The sequence below is a fragment of the Oreochromis aureus genome, linkage group 2 (genome assembly GCF_013358895.1).
Source record: "Oreochromis aureus strain Israel breed Guangdong linkage group 2, ZZ_aureus, whole genome shotgun sequence".
Taxonomy (NCBI): Eukaryota; Metazoa; Chordata; class Actinopteri; order Cichliformes; family Cichlidae; genus Oreochromis; species Oreochromis aureus.
This window is the reverse complement of record NC_052943.1, coordinates 16,623,987-16,639,525: the sequence shown is the minus strand read 5'-3', so window position 1 is coordinate 16,639,525 and position 15,539 is coordinate 16,623,987. Positions and strand designations below refer to the sequence as shown.

The 15,539-nt window shown below is 37.9% G+C and overlaps 1 protein-coding gene across 2 annotated transcripts in view; it reads right to left on the bottom strand.

Moving 5' to 3' along the window:
- fgf13a (fibroblast growth factor 13a) overlaps positions 1-15,539 on the bottom strand; it is a 96,767-nt gene that overhangs the window by 38,728 nt on the left and 42,500 nt on the right. For both annotated transcript variants that reach the window (XM_031734944.2, XM_031734875.2), the window contains exon 3: positions 9,634-9,801. In XM_031734944.2, the coding sequence (XP_031590804.1) occupies positions 9,634-9,801 (168 nt within the window). The remainder of the gene's footprint in view (positions 1-9,633; positions 9,802-15,539) is intronic.

The following is a 15,539-nucleotide window of genomic DNA, read 5'->3' as shown; positions in this document are numbered from 1 at the left end:
TCAAAAAATATTTTGATAATCATCAGGTTGTCACAACTGATGATTTTTGATAAATATATTTTAAAATGATTTCACTCTGTAAATACCAATCAGATCCTTCAGAAAGAAAAAGCATCTAACCTCAGTTTATTTAGTTATTATTCAGTATTCAGTTAAGTGTCTGAACTCAGCAGTAGAACCTGTGTAATACTAGACCTTTAAAACACCTATATCAGTGCTTATTTTTAAGCATATAAACATAATATTAACTAACATGCTTAAAAAAGCACATTTGGTCATCAGACAATTGAAACCAAAGGTTAAAAGGGGCTGGAACAATCTGGACAATCTGGCACCTTCAGTTAATGAGCAATTAAATCTGGAGGCAGATTAATGCATGTTACTGTCAGATGAGTACTGCAGCCTGGCATTCTTTCTAGTGATGGCATGGGGATATGCTCTATTACCAAGAACATAATGACATCCCACAGCATGGGTTCACCCTCAACACATCCGCTTTCTCTTCTTATCCCTGTGAAGCAATCATGGTGCAGATGTGAATTACGTTGCGATTGTAGTACTAATGTACTCATGTTATGAGTATAATTTGTTTTTGCTCTGCAGTTACAACAGTAACTAACTATATATAAAACTACAGCTAATGTTTATAATTTACTGTATATAATTTCTACATACCAATAATCGAATGTAGAAAAACTTGCTGAAGCCAGACTGAATGAGGGCTAAATAACACCACAGAAAATGATTGAATTTGTTACACTGTGGGTGCAAAAAGAAAAAAGAAAAAAGCTACAACTGTAGGTAAAAGGAAAAGGTTTAAACACAACTTTTGTTTTACCTCTAAGAGTAAACACAAAAGAAAAAATGGACACAATAAGGACGGTTTGGCAGTCTGTACCAGTGAATGCCTGTGTTATGACTTGGCAAGGGGAACAAGCTGTTGAATAACTAGCAGTGGCATGCTGCAGTGCTGGCAGAGGACCAAATACAGTATAGTGTGCAGTGTATTGATTTTGACTGGTATTGTTTGAGGTTATAATGTAGTGGGAGAAAAACTGTAAAAGCAAAAAACAAAACAAAACACAATTTCCATCCAGGCTCCATTTAGAATATATGTATCGTCCACTAGAGTATTTTGCTTCAGATTCCAATGTGGGATTTAAATTTAGTCTCAGCAGCTATCAATAACAACAAAGCTTTCAAAGATGCAAGGCTCTCAAACTATTATAGCTTATTTTCTCATAATTATCTAAAAACCAAAAAAAAAAACAGAAAAGGAAAAGGAAAACAATTTAAGGTGCATTAAGAAAACCGACCCCTACACTGTTTGTTTTGGCAAGAGCAATTTATTTTTTAAGTTACAAATCATCAACTGCTAGTTTTTAATATATATTATTAACATAGCAAGACATTGTAAACTGAAGAAACGGTTATCTGTTTAAAGTGCAGTGTTTATCAATACAAGGATTTGGAGGAAGAGAATGAACGTGTGTCGTACATACGCACAGTTTTTCAGTTGTAGCTGTAGATAAGGTCACAGCAGCATCACAGAAGCAGCGTGTTATACTACTTAAAAACAGGATGCAGTGTTTTTGAACTGTTAATATATTACATCCACTGAACATCTTCTCCTTCTCTCCAATAAGTGACACTAATTTGTGTATATCTGTAATCTCCATCCTGGCAGCTGTCAGAAGCCAATTTGCTCGCTCCTCATTAATGTGGTGCTGACTCAGCAGCGTGCCTCATTGCCCCCATTAAATAGCTTAATGCTTGTTTACTCTGAGAAAGATGTACACACTGCTTGTGTCACAGTTACTTTAACGCGACTCCTCTAGTGCTTGTTAGTGTATGGTTTAGACTCAGATTGGAGTTAAACATGAACTTTAGTGAATAAAACAAAGTCCATTAATGACATAAGCTGGGATTTTAGTGTCAAGCTGGGTGAAGAAGTCAGGCAGTGATGGGAACTACTGACTTCATTAGACCGACTAATGTGGGCTGGGCAATAAACAGACGTGAGAAATTAAAACAGACTATTTCTGCTGTCCTTGGACTAAATGAAATAAACAACTAGTATTTGCCAATTAATTACGATTTAGCATCTGTTATTTGCCAAACCTCGCTTTAATTTTTACAATATGAAAAAAAATCATATATTGACTAAAATAAAGCCTTTACTCACAAAAATATGTTGCTCTTATCCACTTTTTCTTCTAGTCTCTGTTGGAATTCTCTGCAATCAACAGGGAGCAGCTTTGTTGACATGCTACACATAATGTACAATGTTCAATTTGATGTGTGCCCTATACTTATCACATACTCTGTTTGATTTAAATGTAGCCTTAGACGATTCTAATTTATTTAATAGAGCTTCTGTTTGTAAGGGAGGTTGTGGTTGACATGCATCTCCTCCCGTTGCATGCACAGCACAAATGCTGATTAACTACAATGACATGATGTATATTTAAACTGTGTACTGAACTGTATATCCACTCATGTCAAAGCAATTTACTGTATCTCTAAACAGAATGGCCCCGGTCATTTGCTGTATTATTTCACTCTGTGTGGATATTGCCATGAGGAGAGAAACTGAGGCGTGCAGGGGAGAGAGAAATGTTAATTAAATAGACAATGATGGAATGTAATAAGCCTGGCAACTTGACTTTTCTGCATTGGTCTCCTGAGTAATTTCTTGTTAATGTTGCAATGAACACCCGCTCCTGCTGATTGTTTATGCTTGCAGCTTAAGCTTCGAAGGTGCCAGAAACTAATGCTATATTAATATTTCTGCCAAAATCACAGAAACATTTCCATGAACATATGTACTATTTTTATGTATATGACTTTGAAACCCATGTGGAGAGTAAACAGATAAATGTGATACTTTTATTTCTAGGTTTGTATGTCTGTAAGATTTAAGTCTAAGGCCATGGTTCTCGGCCAAAAAAAAGTGTGGAGCACCAACTATGGGTTAGGGATGAGTTGCTGCCCAAATGGTGGAATTTAAGTATCTCTGGGTCTTGTTCTTGTTTGAGGGTCGCATGTGGATTGGTGTGGCATCACTGTACCAGTCTGCTGTGGTGAAGATAGGGCTGAGTGTGAAACATAGGCTGTTAATTTACCGGTCAATCTGTACCAGCATATGTGGTTGAAACCCCAATGACACCTCCCTCGATTCATAGACAGACAAATGTAACTATTTTATCCACGTAGACTAAAAGTTTTATCAGACTTACACAGTGAGAAATATTCATCAGATATTTGCAAAGAGAAAAGTAATTGCATTTGTCCTGGAAAAAGTAGAAAATTATTCTAAGGCACAAATTTTCTCTTACTATAAAGTTTAGCTATTATATTTAGGTGACGCTGAAGCCCTTTAACTGACATTGAAAGGACACAAACTTTGGTTTTGACTTCTCCTCGTATACCACAGGTGATGTGGAGGTTTTGTCCAAAATGGGAAGTACTACTGTACTTAGTAGAATTTTTAAGTATCTGTATTTTACTTGATCATATTTTTTATGGCAACTTTTTACTTTTACTTCCTACACTTTAAAAAAAATATCTATACTTTCTACTCCTTACATTTTCAAAAAAGGCTCATTGCTTTTGGTTGAACAGCATCATTTATAGCGTTATACCCGGAAGTTAAAGTGGGCAGGAAGGAGTGCAGGTGCCCGTAAGATGTGTTTGCGGTACTTTAGCATCTAGCTAGCTCTGCAGGAGAGGAAGTATCAAGGGAGCAACGTTTTTTCAAGTGTCAGGTAATTTTATATTCAACATTTCTATCAGCTCAACAAACATCAGCAAGCACACAAACTGTCTGTGCAGTTTGTCACACAGTGTGTTGCTAGCTAAAGGTCCAGCTACTGTATTTTATAGGGAGAGAAAAGAAAGAGAACTTCACTCAGAGATGAAGAAAGATGCTGGAAGACAGACGGGACAGGAGAGGAAGAAGAGAGGTTTTATTTAAAGGTAAGGATCGCTCAGGGACACTTGATAAACTGCAAATTTAAAGCTTGCATGTAATGTCATCATTTTGCTCAGATATTGGATCTATATATGATGTGGTCTAATATATTATATGTATTTTCATTTTGTGAGACATCCTGCAAAACAAAGTAAGTATACTAACTTTGTGTTTTTTAAATGTTGCATGAAAATTCTGGTTAGATTTGTGCAGAATAAACAGGTTTGCTTGCTTTAAAGCACTGTGTGTGATTGGTACACAGTGGCTGTGGTGCTCAGAGGCACATTTAGGTTATATAACTGTATATGGTCTAGTATAAAGATAGTATAAAGAGCATACTGTCAGTGTAGAGGATGAAAATCAGCCATGATGGCAGTGAAACATCTGCGTACATCTTGTTAAATTCAGTTGTGTAAATCCACAAAGAGCAGCTGACCACAGCCTGTGCACTAAGAAAACCTACTGAGGCTCACATTAGAAATGACTGTGAATTGTAATTCTTTTCGCTATGCTGAGCCACTATACAGATCTTAGCATTCCCCCAATCTGCTGAAACCCTGGCTGTTCTCATTTTACTGTTTAGGTGTGGAGGCAAAAGAAAATAGTTTTGTTTTTTTAATTATCTTTTACTGCATGTGACCTACATAACAGATTAGAATCCGAATTTAGATTAGAATAATATTTGTATTCTCATACACTAATAATATTTTATTATTACATTAATATAGCACAAGGTTCAGGTACCTTTGTACAAAAATGGTTAGTAGGAGCTACTTTTTTCTTTCTTACTTTGAGTACATTTCAGAGCTGGTACTTTTTCACTGGAGTAAAGAAGTTTCCTCTATTACTGGATTATATGTTAACAATAGTATCTGTACTAATAGTTAAGAAAAGAAAGTCTGTACTTTTGCCACCTCTGTAAGTGGCAATACTCATCATTCTGAACCAGAATCAGAGAAACATTATTAATCCCAGAGGGAAACTGAGTTAAAGAGAATACTGCAGCGAGGACTCATACCCTCAGTGCTAGCATAAATTCCACACAACTGTGATGATATCACTGTTTGCGTGCAACACAAGGCATGAAGTGGGTGGGCTTGACTCTCTCATGAGGGCCCATTATACCCACCGTTACGGTGGCATATGCCAAAAGTGACATCACATATGCTGGTGCAAGCTCTGCTTAGGCGTCATTTCGGCTGGTCATGAACCTCTCAATTTCTGTAACGTTGTGCATATGACACAGCTAGCTTGGTGACCACAATCATGTAAGTTTTTAAAAATGAAAACTCTAATAATATCAATGCAGAATCTCATAAATGTTCAGATTATACAGAGGGAAATCCAACTGCAAGTAGAAAAGATAAGATGAAGAGGAGAAATCTTCACTCCATGATGTGTTTGTTTCCTTCTTTCCTCCTTTCACTTCTTTTATTGATGTACCAGTGCTGATGTAGAGGTTTGGTCCTATTGCCTATCATTTGGGAGAACACTGTAACAACTCTGGTGTACCCTCGATACCATTATAATTCATGATGGGGCTATGGTGATGTCATATTTAGTTCATGACACAACCAGACCCTATTAGGCCCCATTACAGAGAGGGCAAGGAGCTCGGTCATTCGGGTGAGGTTTAGAGTAGAGCCACTGCTCTTCCACATCAAAACGAGCAAATTAAGGTGGTTGGAGCATCTTACTAAATGTGTTTCAGGCATGTCCTACCAGTAGGAGGCCTCCTTTGCATAACAACTCTTGAGTGGTTTTAATTTGCATTCTTTTTATTCTCTGATCAAAATGACTAAGAAATTGAAGTTTGTATAGCAGGTGTACTTACATCTGGGTAAGGCTAAAAGCACATAAGAGACACATAAGACTAAAAGCACGCGGTACGACTTTCATAAAATTCAAAATACACATTTCTCCTCTTACATACGATCAGAGAGGTTAGGTAAACGCAGAAGAGCATGCAGTGCTGATATGACACTGACGCTTTTCTGCTACCCTGCGCTCTCCAGGTACCAAATCACATTATCATACACATGATTTATTCATGCAAAGTCTATTTATGCATCAACTTGGAATTATTGCCTTTATGCGGAAAGACAAACTGCAAAGGACAGAGAGAAAATTTGACAAGCTGCTACTGTGGAATGAGTGCATCCAATGGTTGTATGTTTGGTCTCGTTGATATTGCAGTAATGTGCAGTCCTCAGTGGGATCCCCCAACAGACTGTGCTATTATCAGCAGCAAAAGTAACCCCCTGAAATGTAATTGCAACTTTGTGGTGATTCACCATCATGCATAAGTGGGAAATAAATGGTGCTACTACTTACTCCTCTGGCATTTCTGTTTTCATTTCCTTGGCAGCAGATTAAATATTTGTCAGTACAGTAGAAACACATTAGGTAGTAGCATAAATGTTGCACAGGTCCTGGTTCCCAATGTGTCAGCATTACAAGTTCAGCGACAGCTGTGATTGGTGTGATTGGTTCAAGATATCTGTTGTGATAGATAGCTGTTGTGAAAAGAATGAAAATAAAAGGCCTAACGGGATGGAAATCTGTGACTACAAAGAGGCAGTTACTCTCTGTATCCAGCATGGCTACAGCTTTTACAGAATGGCACCAGTGGCAGCCTTGCTTTCTGTGTAAGGTTATTTTTGGGTGACTCTGTGCCCATTATAATTAAAAAAGAAGCAATTTGCACAAACACAAAGAGAAAATCCTAGAAAAATAAAGTTTTCTTATGTAATTCTTCGGCTAAAAGTTGTCTATAAGGTGACAATGACTAAGCTTTTCCAGAGAACAAGGACTGTGGGTATTGTCCATCATAACTTTGTCTAAAAAATGATTTAGAAGGACTCTCCCAATAGCCACAATTTAAAAGCATTATTCATCTATACCATAACTTATTCAAGTTCCTCATGTGCATTTGAATGTGAATGTGTGTGACACCTAAAATGTCTGTCTGTGAGAGACAGAAAAAGAGAACAAGAGACAGGGATACATATGATGAGACAAGTTTGTGAAATGGGCATCTCAAAAGTGACAGCATGTGACATTTCTTTCTGCAACACAGTCACATTTCTACGTCAGTTAGCATTTTAAAACTCCTGCAATCTAAAGTCAGCCAATGTGAAAGAACATCTTTTGTCTGAAATGGACAGGAAAGCATAATTCAGCTGGAAATACTTCTATGGCTTATTAAGTATATCACACGCAAATACTATATATACGATTTAAGCACTTTACTTCCCAGATTGCCTTAGAAAGTTGTCTGTCTGTGTATATATCATATGGCCTCAAACTATAAAGACAAAGTCTTGCAGTACTTTGAATTATGGATGGATATTTACACAGATCTGCTCCTCAGGCACCATCTTTTGTTTCTACTGTGGAGACACAGAACAGAGCTAAAGAGAAAAACAGAAGCAGAAAACAATGATTTGAGAATAAAGAGAAAAAGATGGTTACACAGACTGAGTCAAGGAGAGTTCGGATAATACAGAGAACAAACTCTTTGCCAGCAGGTGACACACATAGGCCTGAGGATGTCAAGCATGTCTCTGGACGTGTAAAGCTAATATACTGGTCCCACTTCAGCCACTTCAGTGTAGTTCTGGGATATGCGTCAGAGGAATTGGATTGCCTTTCTTAAAGCCTAGGTCTTAATGGACCTCGCTGTTCATACTTCTTCAAAGCAAGTGTCACTGTCCACAGTTCAACAATAGCACATCTACTCCTGCTGGCACAAAAGAAGTCTTGTTTTTACTACTTATTGTGATAGTTTTTATTTACTGTCACTGATGTAGTTCAACCATAGAGGGAAAAATGTAACAAACTGCAACAGCCTGGGCTGCAGTCCACTGTGACTTACAAAGTCTGGTAGACACAGAGCTAAGTATTCTAGAAGCTAGAGTCCATGAAAATCATTAATAAGCAACACAAAGCAGTTGAAATGTTGTTGCCATGGTAACAGTGTGACGGGACTGACTTTCTTGCCCAGATTTCTCAGAACGCATAAACTTACATTAAATGCCGCCTTTTCAATGAATGTAAAAGCTAATTTGTTGCCATTCTACCAAAAAATATAAAATATTTTTGTTTTGTTTCTTAATGTGGGAGGTTTGTGCTTTTGCAAAGATTATCAGGAGACAATTACATGTTGTTTATAATCTGTGTATCTGTCTACACAGCCTGTTCCATAGAACAGTTTAATAACACGGTTTCCATTCACATCATGCATCAGCATTAATGACGTCCTCATGAACAGCTTACGTAAGAGCTGTAGTCTCCCCTCCTTCCTTTGTAAATTCAGTCACGTCCAACTGGAGCTGCAGACAAACTGAATAATACATCTGTAATTCTCCAGCCAGACCTCTGTTAGTATACCACTACTTTATCTCTCTCACCCTCACTTTCTTCCCTCACAAGGATAAGAACGTGTGCCCAAGTCCTTCGGCGAGTAAAGAGAACGTTATCAACAGGTCAACTAATATGACAGGTCCAGAAACTCTGTGCCAAACATGACATTTAAATACAGCAGAATATAGACCAGCACACTGTAGAAAACATGTGTGAGAGAGTTCATCTCTTACCGATCACGTTGTCTGTAAAGGAAAGCAATTTCTACAATCGTAACACCATACAGACGGTTAAATGATAAATGAGGTAGCCAAAGAACCTGAATGCCAGACAGAGCAAGGTGCAGTAGCATGCTTGGAGCAGAAAGGTTTTGTTTTGCTTTATTTTGTTTTTTATTTTTCTTATACATGGACTTCTCTTAACGAATTCTGCGCACTTGTACTATATGCAGGTATATTTTCCCCTCATAGCTGCATACAGCAAGTATTGAAGCAGGAAAATGAAACATGGAGGAAATGTAAAATAAAATAATGTTAGGCAGGGAGAGAAGGAAGGAAGCAATGGTTAGGTAGGCTGCAGCAACCAAGACCACTGATCCACAGGCAGAAGCATAGGAAACACGGGAAGGAAGGCGAGGGAGGTGGGGTTTGCTGACTTGACAGTCTGTGGATGAGTAGATCACTCTTTAGTCATGGGTATGAAACATAATCATCACAGCCTTGTTTTGTCTTTTTTGTTTTGTTTTGTTTTGCTTTATTGGGCCAGTTTAAGTGGAAGCACATACTGAAATCGCCTAGTCATTGAACTCATTAGGGCAGCAGCTGCCTCCATCTATAACCCCTTTTCTTTTTGCACTTTGTTTTGGTCTGTGCATGCGCCTCAGGGTGGCAATGACCGAGTTAATGGTTTGGGGTAGGGAGGGGTGGACAGGAGCTACAGATGCTATGCTCCTCAGTCCAACATAACGGGTATGCAGGCAGACACACATAGGCTCACACAAACACGCACTGAACTGGACGAGGCCCAGGGAGAGATGCCGTCCTACAAGTTCTCTGCTAGCAAATATCCCCTCAGCACTGGGTCGTCTAATATGCCCAACACTCACACTTGCACGCACGCCTTCGTGCACAAACACACACATGCAGAAGCGCACCAGATGCTCTCTAAAAATGGGACAGAAATTTTTAAAAAAAACTTCGTTTGGAGGGACAGAATATGAAGAGGGGGTGAGATGAGAGTGGCCAAAGGAAGTGAGGAGCATCAGCAAATCAAAACAAGGAGGGGTGCAAACAAACCTTCGGGTTCTGCGTTCTCTTTGTGGACGACTTGCTTCAGTGGGCAGCAGAAGATTTCGTGACACTTAGCACGAAAGGGGGACCCTTTACTCCTTATATCCGCAGAGTGGATGGAATCCTGCCGTAACATAATGTACTCCTGGGTACCTGGGGCAGCGTCATCCTGGACTGCGGTGTGCCATAACAGAATGAACTGGGGTTAGAAACCACATAAAAACAAAAGAAAACAACAGCAAAAAAACAAGCAAATAAAAAGGCATTAGCAACAGCAACAGCATTAAATAACAGTACTAAAATGCATACTGACAGACAGAGCAGGGAGAGAGAGTACAGGAGGATAAAAGAGAATAAGAAAGAAATAGACAGGCTCAGATAAAGAATACTGAGATCACAAAAATAACTCAAAGAGACAGACAAATAAACAACAATAGGGGTTGTGTTATATATATCCTTAGTCTCTGAAAAGGAAAAGTGTTAAAATAACACAAAGAAAAGATAAGGTGACCAAGGACGATTCAATGTTCAAACTCAGTGTTATGGCAGGTTTTTAGCAGGCACTGGATCAGCACTTAAATGAGGTGATTGTAGGGTTGGCAGAAGAATATTAAGTAGTGGGCAAGCCAAAGCAGGCAAGCGTGCAGTCTGCTACAGTATATATCAAGCAAGCATCCCAGAATCTTAAGGCCCCTTTCTGACAACATATCCACTCCATTTATTTTGAGTAGGCAAGCAAATGCAAGACCATGCACAGCCCTCCAGATCACACTGGGTGGCCACATTTGCTTTCATGAAATCATGCTTGGGACAAGTGACATTAAGGAGAGTTTTTATAACTTGACTCTGCACGTCTCTATAGGATTTCTGGGGTCTTGTGAGGATCCTTGTGTTTCTGATTCTGTCTGGACTGGACCGAATGCATCCGTCCTCTTTCAGGCACAATGCATGGGCTTTAATCATTGACCTATTTTCTCTCTGTTGATGGATTAGCTACAAGCAAACCAGTCCAAATAAATTGTATCTTTTTATCCTAATGGATTTCAGTGTCATGCCTCTCTCTGACACACTTATTACTAAATGAAAATGACAAAAGAGAAGGCCATTAATCATCTGCCTCCATTGAACCACAAATATGAGTAATACCCTGTTCATCTATGACATGTGTGACCAACATAATTATCTTCCATTTTCAGTTTTGCAGAAAAATGACATTATGAATAATTCCAAGGTTTTACATATAACTCATGACTCATTTTCCCTCACATTCAACTGATGATCTGATATTAAATCTTCTTGTAGTGCATGTAAACTTCAGTCAGTCTCATCCAGAGGGCTAATCCATGAATCGATAAATACAAACTCAGATGCACAAACACGTACACAGACCCTCAGCACACATTGATCTTGATGTGCTGTACTTTTACACCTACTATGTCGAGGTACACGAGCGCGCGCACACACATACACACACACATCTTAAAAACATCCTGTAGTCTTGTTTTTACTGTTTAATATTATACCTGTCATTTATTGACCTTGATATGTTGTAACCATATGGAGGAAATCCTGACAGAGCAGTCTGCAATCGACTGTGACTTCTAAACTCTAAGATTTAAAAAAAAAAACTCTAAGATTTAAAAAAAAAAATACAGCATGGCAAAGTATATAAGCAGCACATGGCCTTACTTAATGTTTTCAACTAGTCTTCAGGATGACCTATAAGTTACTGCACGCTGTGTTGTAGAGATGAAATGTTCTTCATCTAGTCTATGTGCTGCACACCAGCAACAAATCAACAATCCCAAACATATAGCTAGACTAAAAAAGGAAAATGAGTCAGAGCCCTGAACGTCATAGACGTCTGTGGTTACAAGAATCAACACGAGGCACCCGATGCCCTTAAAGCCAAAGAAAGCAGTTACAAGTTCTTTATGATACTGAAGAACAACCAACCTTCCAAGTAAAAACTATGCAGGTGTACATGGACTTTACTACTTTAAAGATCATGGGTGGTTCCATAAAATATTAATTTGAGTTCATTCTCACTCACTCATTCTTTTAACTCATATTTTTATACTTTGTATGAAGTCACTTGGAAAAGAAAAGCTAAATATAAACTAGATTTTTTTAAATGTCCTAAAGCATCTTCACTTTTAGTCACTGAAATGTTTTCAGAGTGCTGTATTTTTATTAATGTACTCATAAATTGTTTGACCTTTCTGAACTGTTGATTATGGTAGGGATGGATGGAAACAGTGGGCTCTGTATAGGAGCAATATGTCTATCAGCAAATGGCACTCAGTGTGTGATTATAGTTCAAAAATCCAACTTAGGCAACATTATGACTATGATTAAGATTGTTGTTGTTGTAAATGTTAATAATTATAATTGTTATTATTAAAATTATATATATATATTGTATAATTGTAATATAGGAATTATGACTTGATAATAGTTACACCCAGACTCCAATCATAGTGGAAAAAACACTGCAGGTGTGAGAAATCAGGTGGGAAATAATTCAAGGCCAGCTTACTAGACTAAATAACAACCTTTTAGCAAGACCAGAGTCCTAAAAAATGACCATAAACTGTAAAGTTAGTACAGGACGGCCCTTGCTTGGCACAGTATGTGTCTCCTCACATATTTAATAGATAGACATGCAGAGCATATATTCAATTTTCCACACCTGGAACAATCAGTTATCACATAAATTGTGTCCTGCACAACTCAGCAGCATGTTTGCTCCTCTTTGATGCTCTCAGATAACCTTTCTCCAGTAGTTCAACTCGGCAAAAAATATATTTATATATAACTTTTCATATAAATAAGTAGCTCAGAGTGATTCAAGTAGCAAGACAAAACAATGCCAAAAAGGAGTCAGTCAAGAGAATATTCAAATATTCACTCTTACTTTTAGCAGTTTTCTGTATGTTTAAAGTCTTAATATGTTTTCTTAAATCTTGCTACAAGATAATAGTGTTCCAGCTCTTAATTTTTAAGGTGGCAATTCGTATTGTTTCCTATTTAAAATGTGCTAAACATTTAATCTTTGACAGTTTAGCACACACACACTTTCACTATATAAGCAACTCTTCATTGAAACATATGTTTAAATATGATATTTTACAATCAGTATAGATTCTTCAGCATTAACAGTCTTTTCACACATGTAGAACCTAACCATGCCGTATGAGCTAATATCACCATAACAAATCATGGCTTGTAATTCATGCTGATAATAAACCAGATGGTCCCTCTTTTCTTTACACAAATTTACTCAAACAATTTCTTCTCTTTTTTTTTTTTTCATTTTTGAACCACGGGTCAGTTTTCATTTGTGGATGCAGCAATAAACTGTGTTTGGTGTGATTCTTCCAAGTATACCTAAGAAGTGATTTCAAATATAGAATTGCATTTGTTGTTAATGCAATACCACCAGAGGGCCCAGAGATTAGTCATGGGGTTTGAATGTTTGAATGTGTCCCTTGTGTACCAGACTGTTTGAATCTTTAATTATAGTATGGGTTGTAGGTGCAAAATCTTTAGCTTCTTTGCAGTTTATACTAAGAAATCTTATAAGATATATGTTCTATAAAAACTTTGGATATTATTGGAAGGAAAGGTTTTCTGTTTCTCTTCCTTTGGCAGAAGAGTGGATGTTAGACAAAGTGTTCCACTGACTGTTCAGCAAAGTGGTGGAGAGGGTGGCCCAGGTTACCCATTTATTATCAATCGCTATTTGCTGTAGGTCAGTCAGCTGGATGACCTCTGTGTCAGCTGATGGGGGAATCCAAAAAGTGCATTGATTCAAACTGAATTCAAATCGTAATGACAGACAAAATTCCCTCTCTAAGTATACTGTATACATTTCAGCAGTTCAATGCTGAGGCCACAGAAACTCCGTCGGAGTATCGAATGTGTTCAGTCATAGTAACACGCCAGTTTAATTAAGGGGAAAGTGGTGACACCAGTTTTTTTTTTTTTACCCCATCTCATCTTTTTAAAAACTTGTTTCCCACATCAAATTCAAAGTGCGCATACACATAAATTTCCCAGTTTTAGCATTTTGTATGTTGTTTTTGTACTATTTTTGTTTTGTACAGCTGCATAGGGGCTCAATTAACTTCCACGTCCAAATGCTGAAGTTTGATTACTGGAATTTAACCCCATACTTTATTCCTGAGACAAAGAGTTCAGCTACTGCATTTGATCAATTGTCATTCAGCTAAGGTAAGGTAATACCTAATTCCTTTAAACTGCACATAGTAATGGTCAAAATCTAAACTACCCTATTAAAACAACTGATGTCCTCCCTGTTCCATGTTTGCTTTGTATTCTTCACAAGAAAACGAAACATAGACTCTTTCGCCATTATTATAATTATTCCAAAGCTCGATAGAGTTAAGCTGTAAACCACTTATTACATATTTAATCCGTTATATCATTTTTACTAAATATACCTTTCTGAGGTCACTGCTGATGTAGAAAATGGGAACGGGTGTAAAAGACAGGGAGAAAAGACTCTCGAGAACTACAACAAATGTCTAATTACAGCCAGCAATTATTAATGAGCCAGCTAACTGTTGGCTCATTAGAGGTAATAAAAAAGAGTGACGGTGGGGCTAAGAGGACGACTGCAAAGGAGGGGGTAGGCACTATGTTTTACGGCTTTCATCCTCTCCCCGGCCTTGATGAAGAACGCATATTTGGGAATGAAGGAAGCATGATGTATGATACAGCGAGGCTTGGTACCTCACTCTCCATCAGGACAGCCACTCACAGACAGAGTGAAATGTCAGCCAGGTTCGTGATAGTCCGTGATCTATAGACACCAGTGCTGCCACACTGGACCTTCAGCAAACTGCAATAGATATTCCTGCCCCTCTGACAGGAATAAATCTAACAGTAAGGAGAAATACTTACAAATAAAGTGCAGGGCAGTGCAGGATATATCTTCCTTTGGTTAGTTGAACATCTATTTAACACCCCCTACCAGTAGGTCATGTGTGCAACAGTAGAGTAGATGTGCTGTATATTTACAGTATGTAGAATAAAGTAAGTAAGGTACAATTACAATGTTGTGCTCATTTTCTTATGTGGGTTTATCTATGTTACTGTGGGACAAAGGAGCAGGCTTAATATGAACAGGTATTATTGTTCACATGCTCAAAATGCCATCTGCCATGTTCAAATGAAGTTCAAGGACAACCAACTGATGTAGTGTCAGATCTAGAGAAATGGCTTTGACTTCCATAGGTGCACTGGTAATTTGCACCAGTTACTCAAGTCATAGCTTATATCCATCATGAAGGCGACGGACATGCATCATGTGCTTGACAAATAGCATACTCACTAAATTAGAATCAAAATTAAGCACAGAAACGGGTCTGTAGCCTGAGGTTTGTGTTTCAAAAATAGCCTGGCCTCAATGTAGTTTTACAAGAAGCAGAATCTAGCACATTGTCTTCTGGGATGCTTTTGGTTCAGCGTGCCTCAATCTCAAGAAAGAATAGTTTTATTTTGGTTGTAAGTCACCTTGCAGGCAGCAAAGAAAGTAAGTCGAGTTGAACTGGAGGTTTTCTTTGAAAAGCAGAATGAGCTTGCATTTTTATCCCTGCTCTATCATGCCTCTGAACTGTCACACTCACTTTTTCTTTGTCTCTTTTTCTTTTGTTTCTTTTTTTTTTTTTTTTTTTTACAAAACCAGCAACTTTATGGAGTGGCATGACAGTCTTAAATAACATAAGCTCATCTAATAGATAACTTGTGCACTGAAAATTCTAATTAATATGAATCTGAACCAGCCAGAAAAACACTTGCAGCTTTATTTTTTTATCATCCTGTATCTACAATAAACCCTAACCAAGGTTTCTGCATTGCTTAGCCTTCATTATGTCTAATAGCTG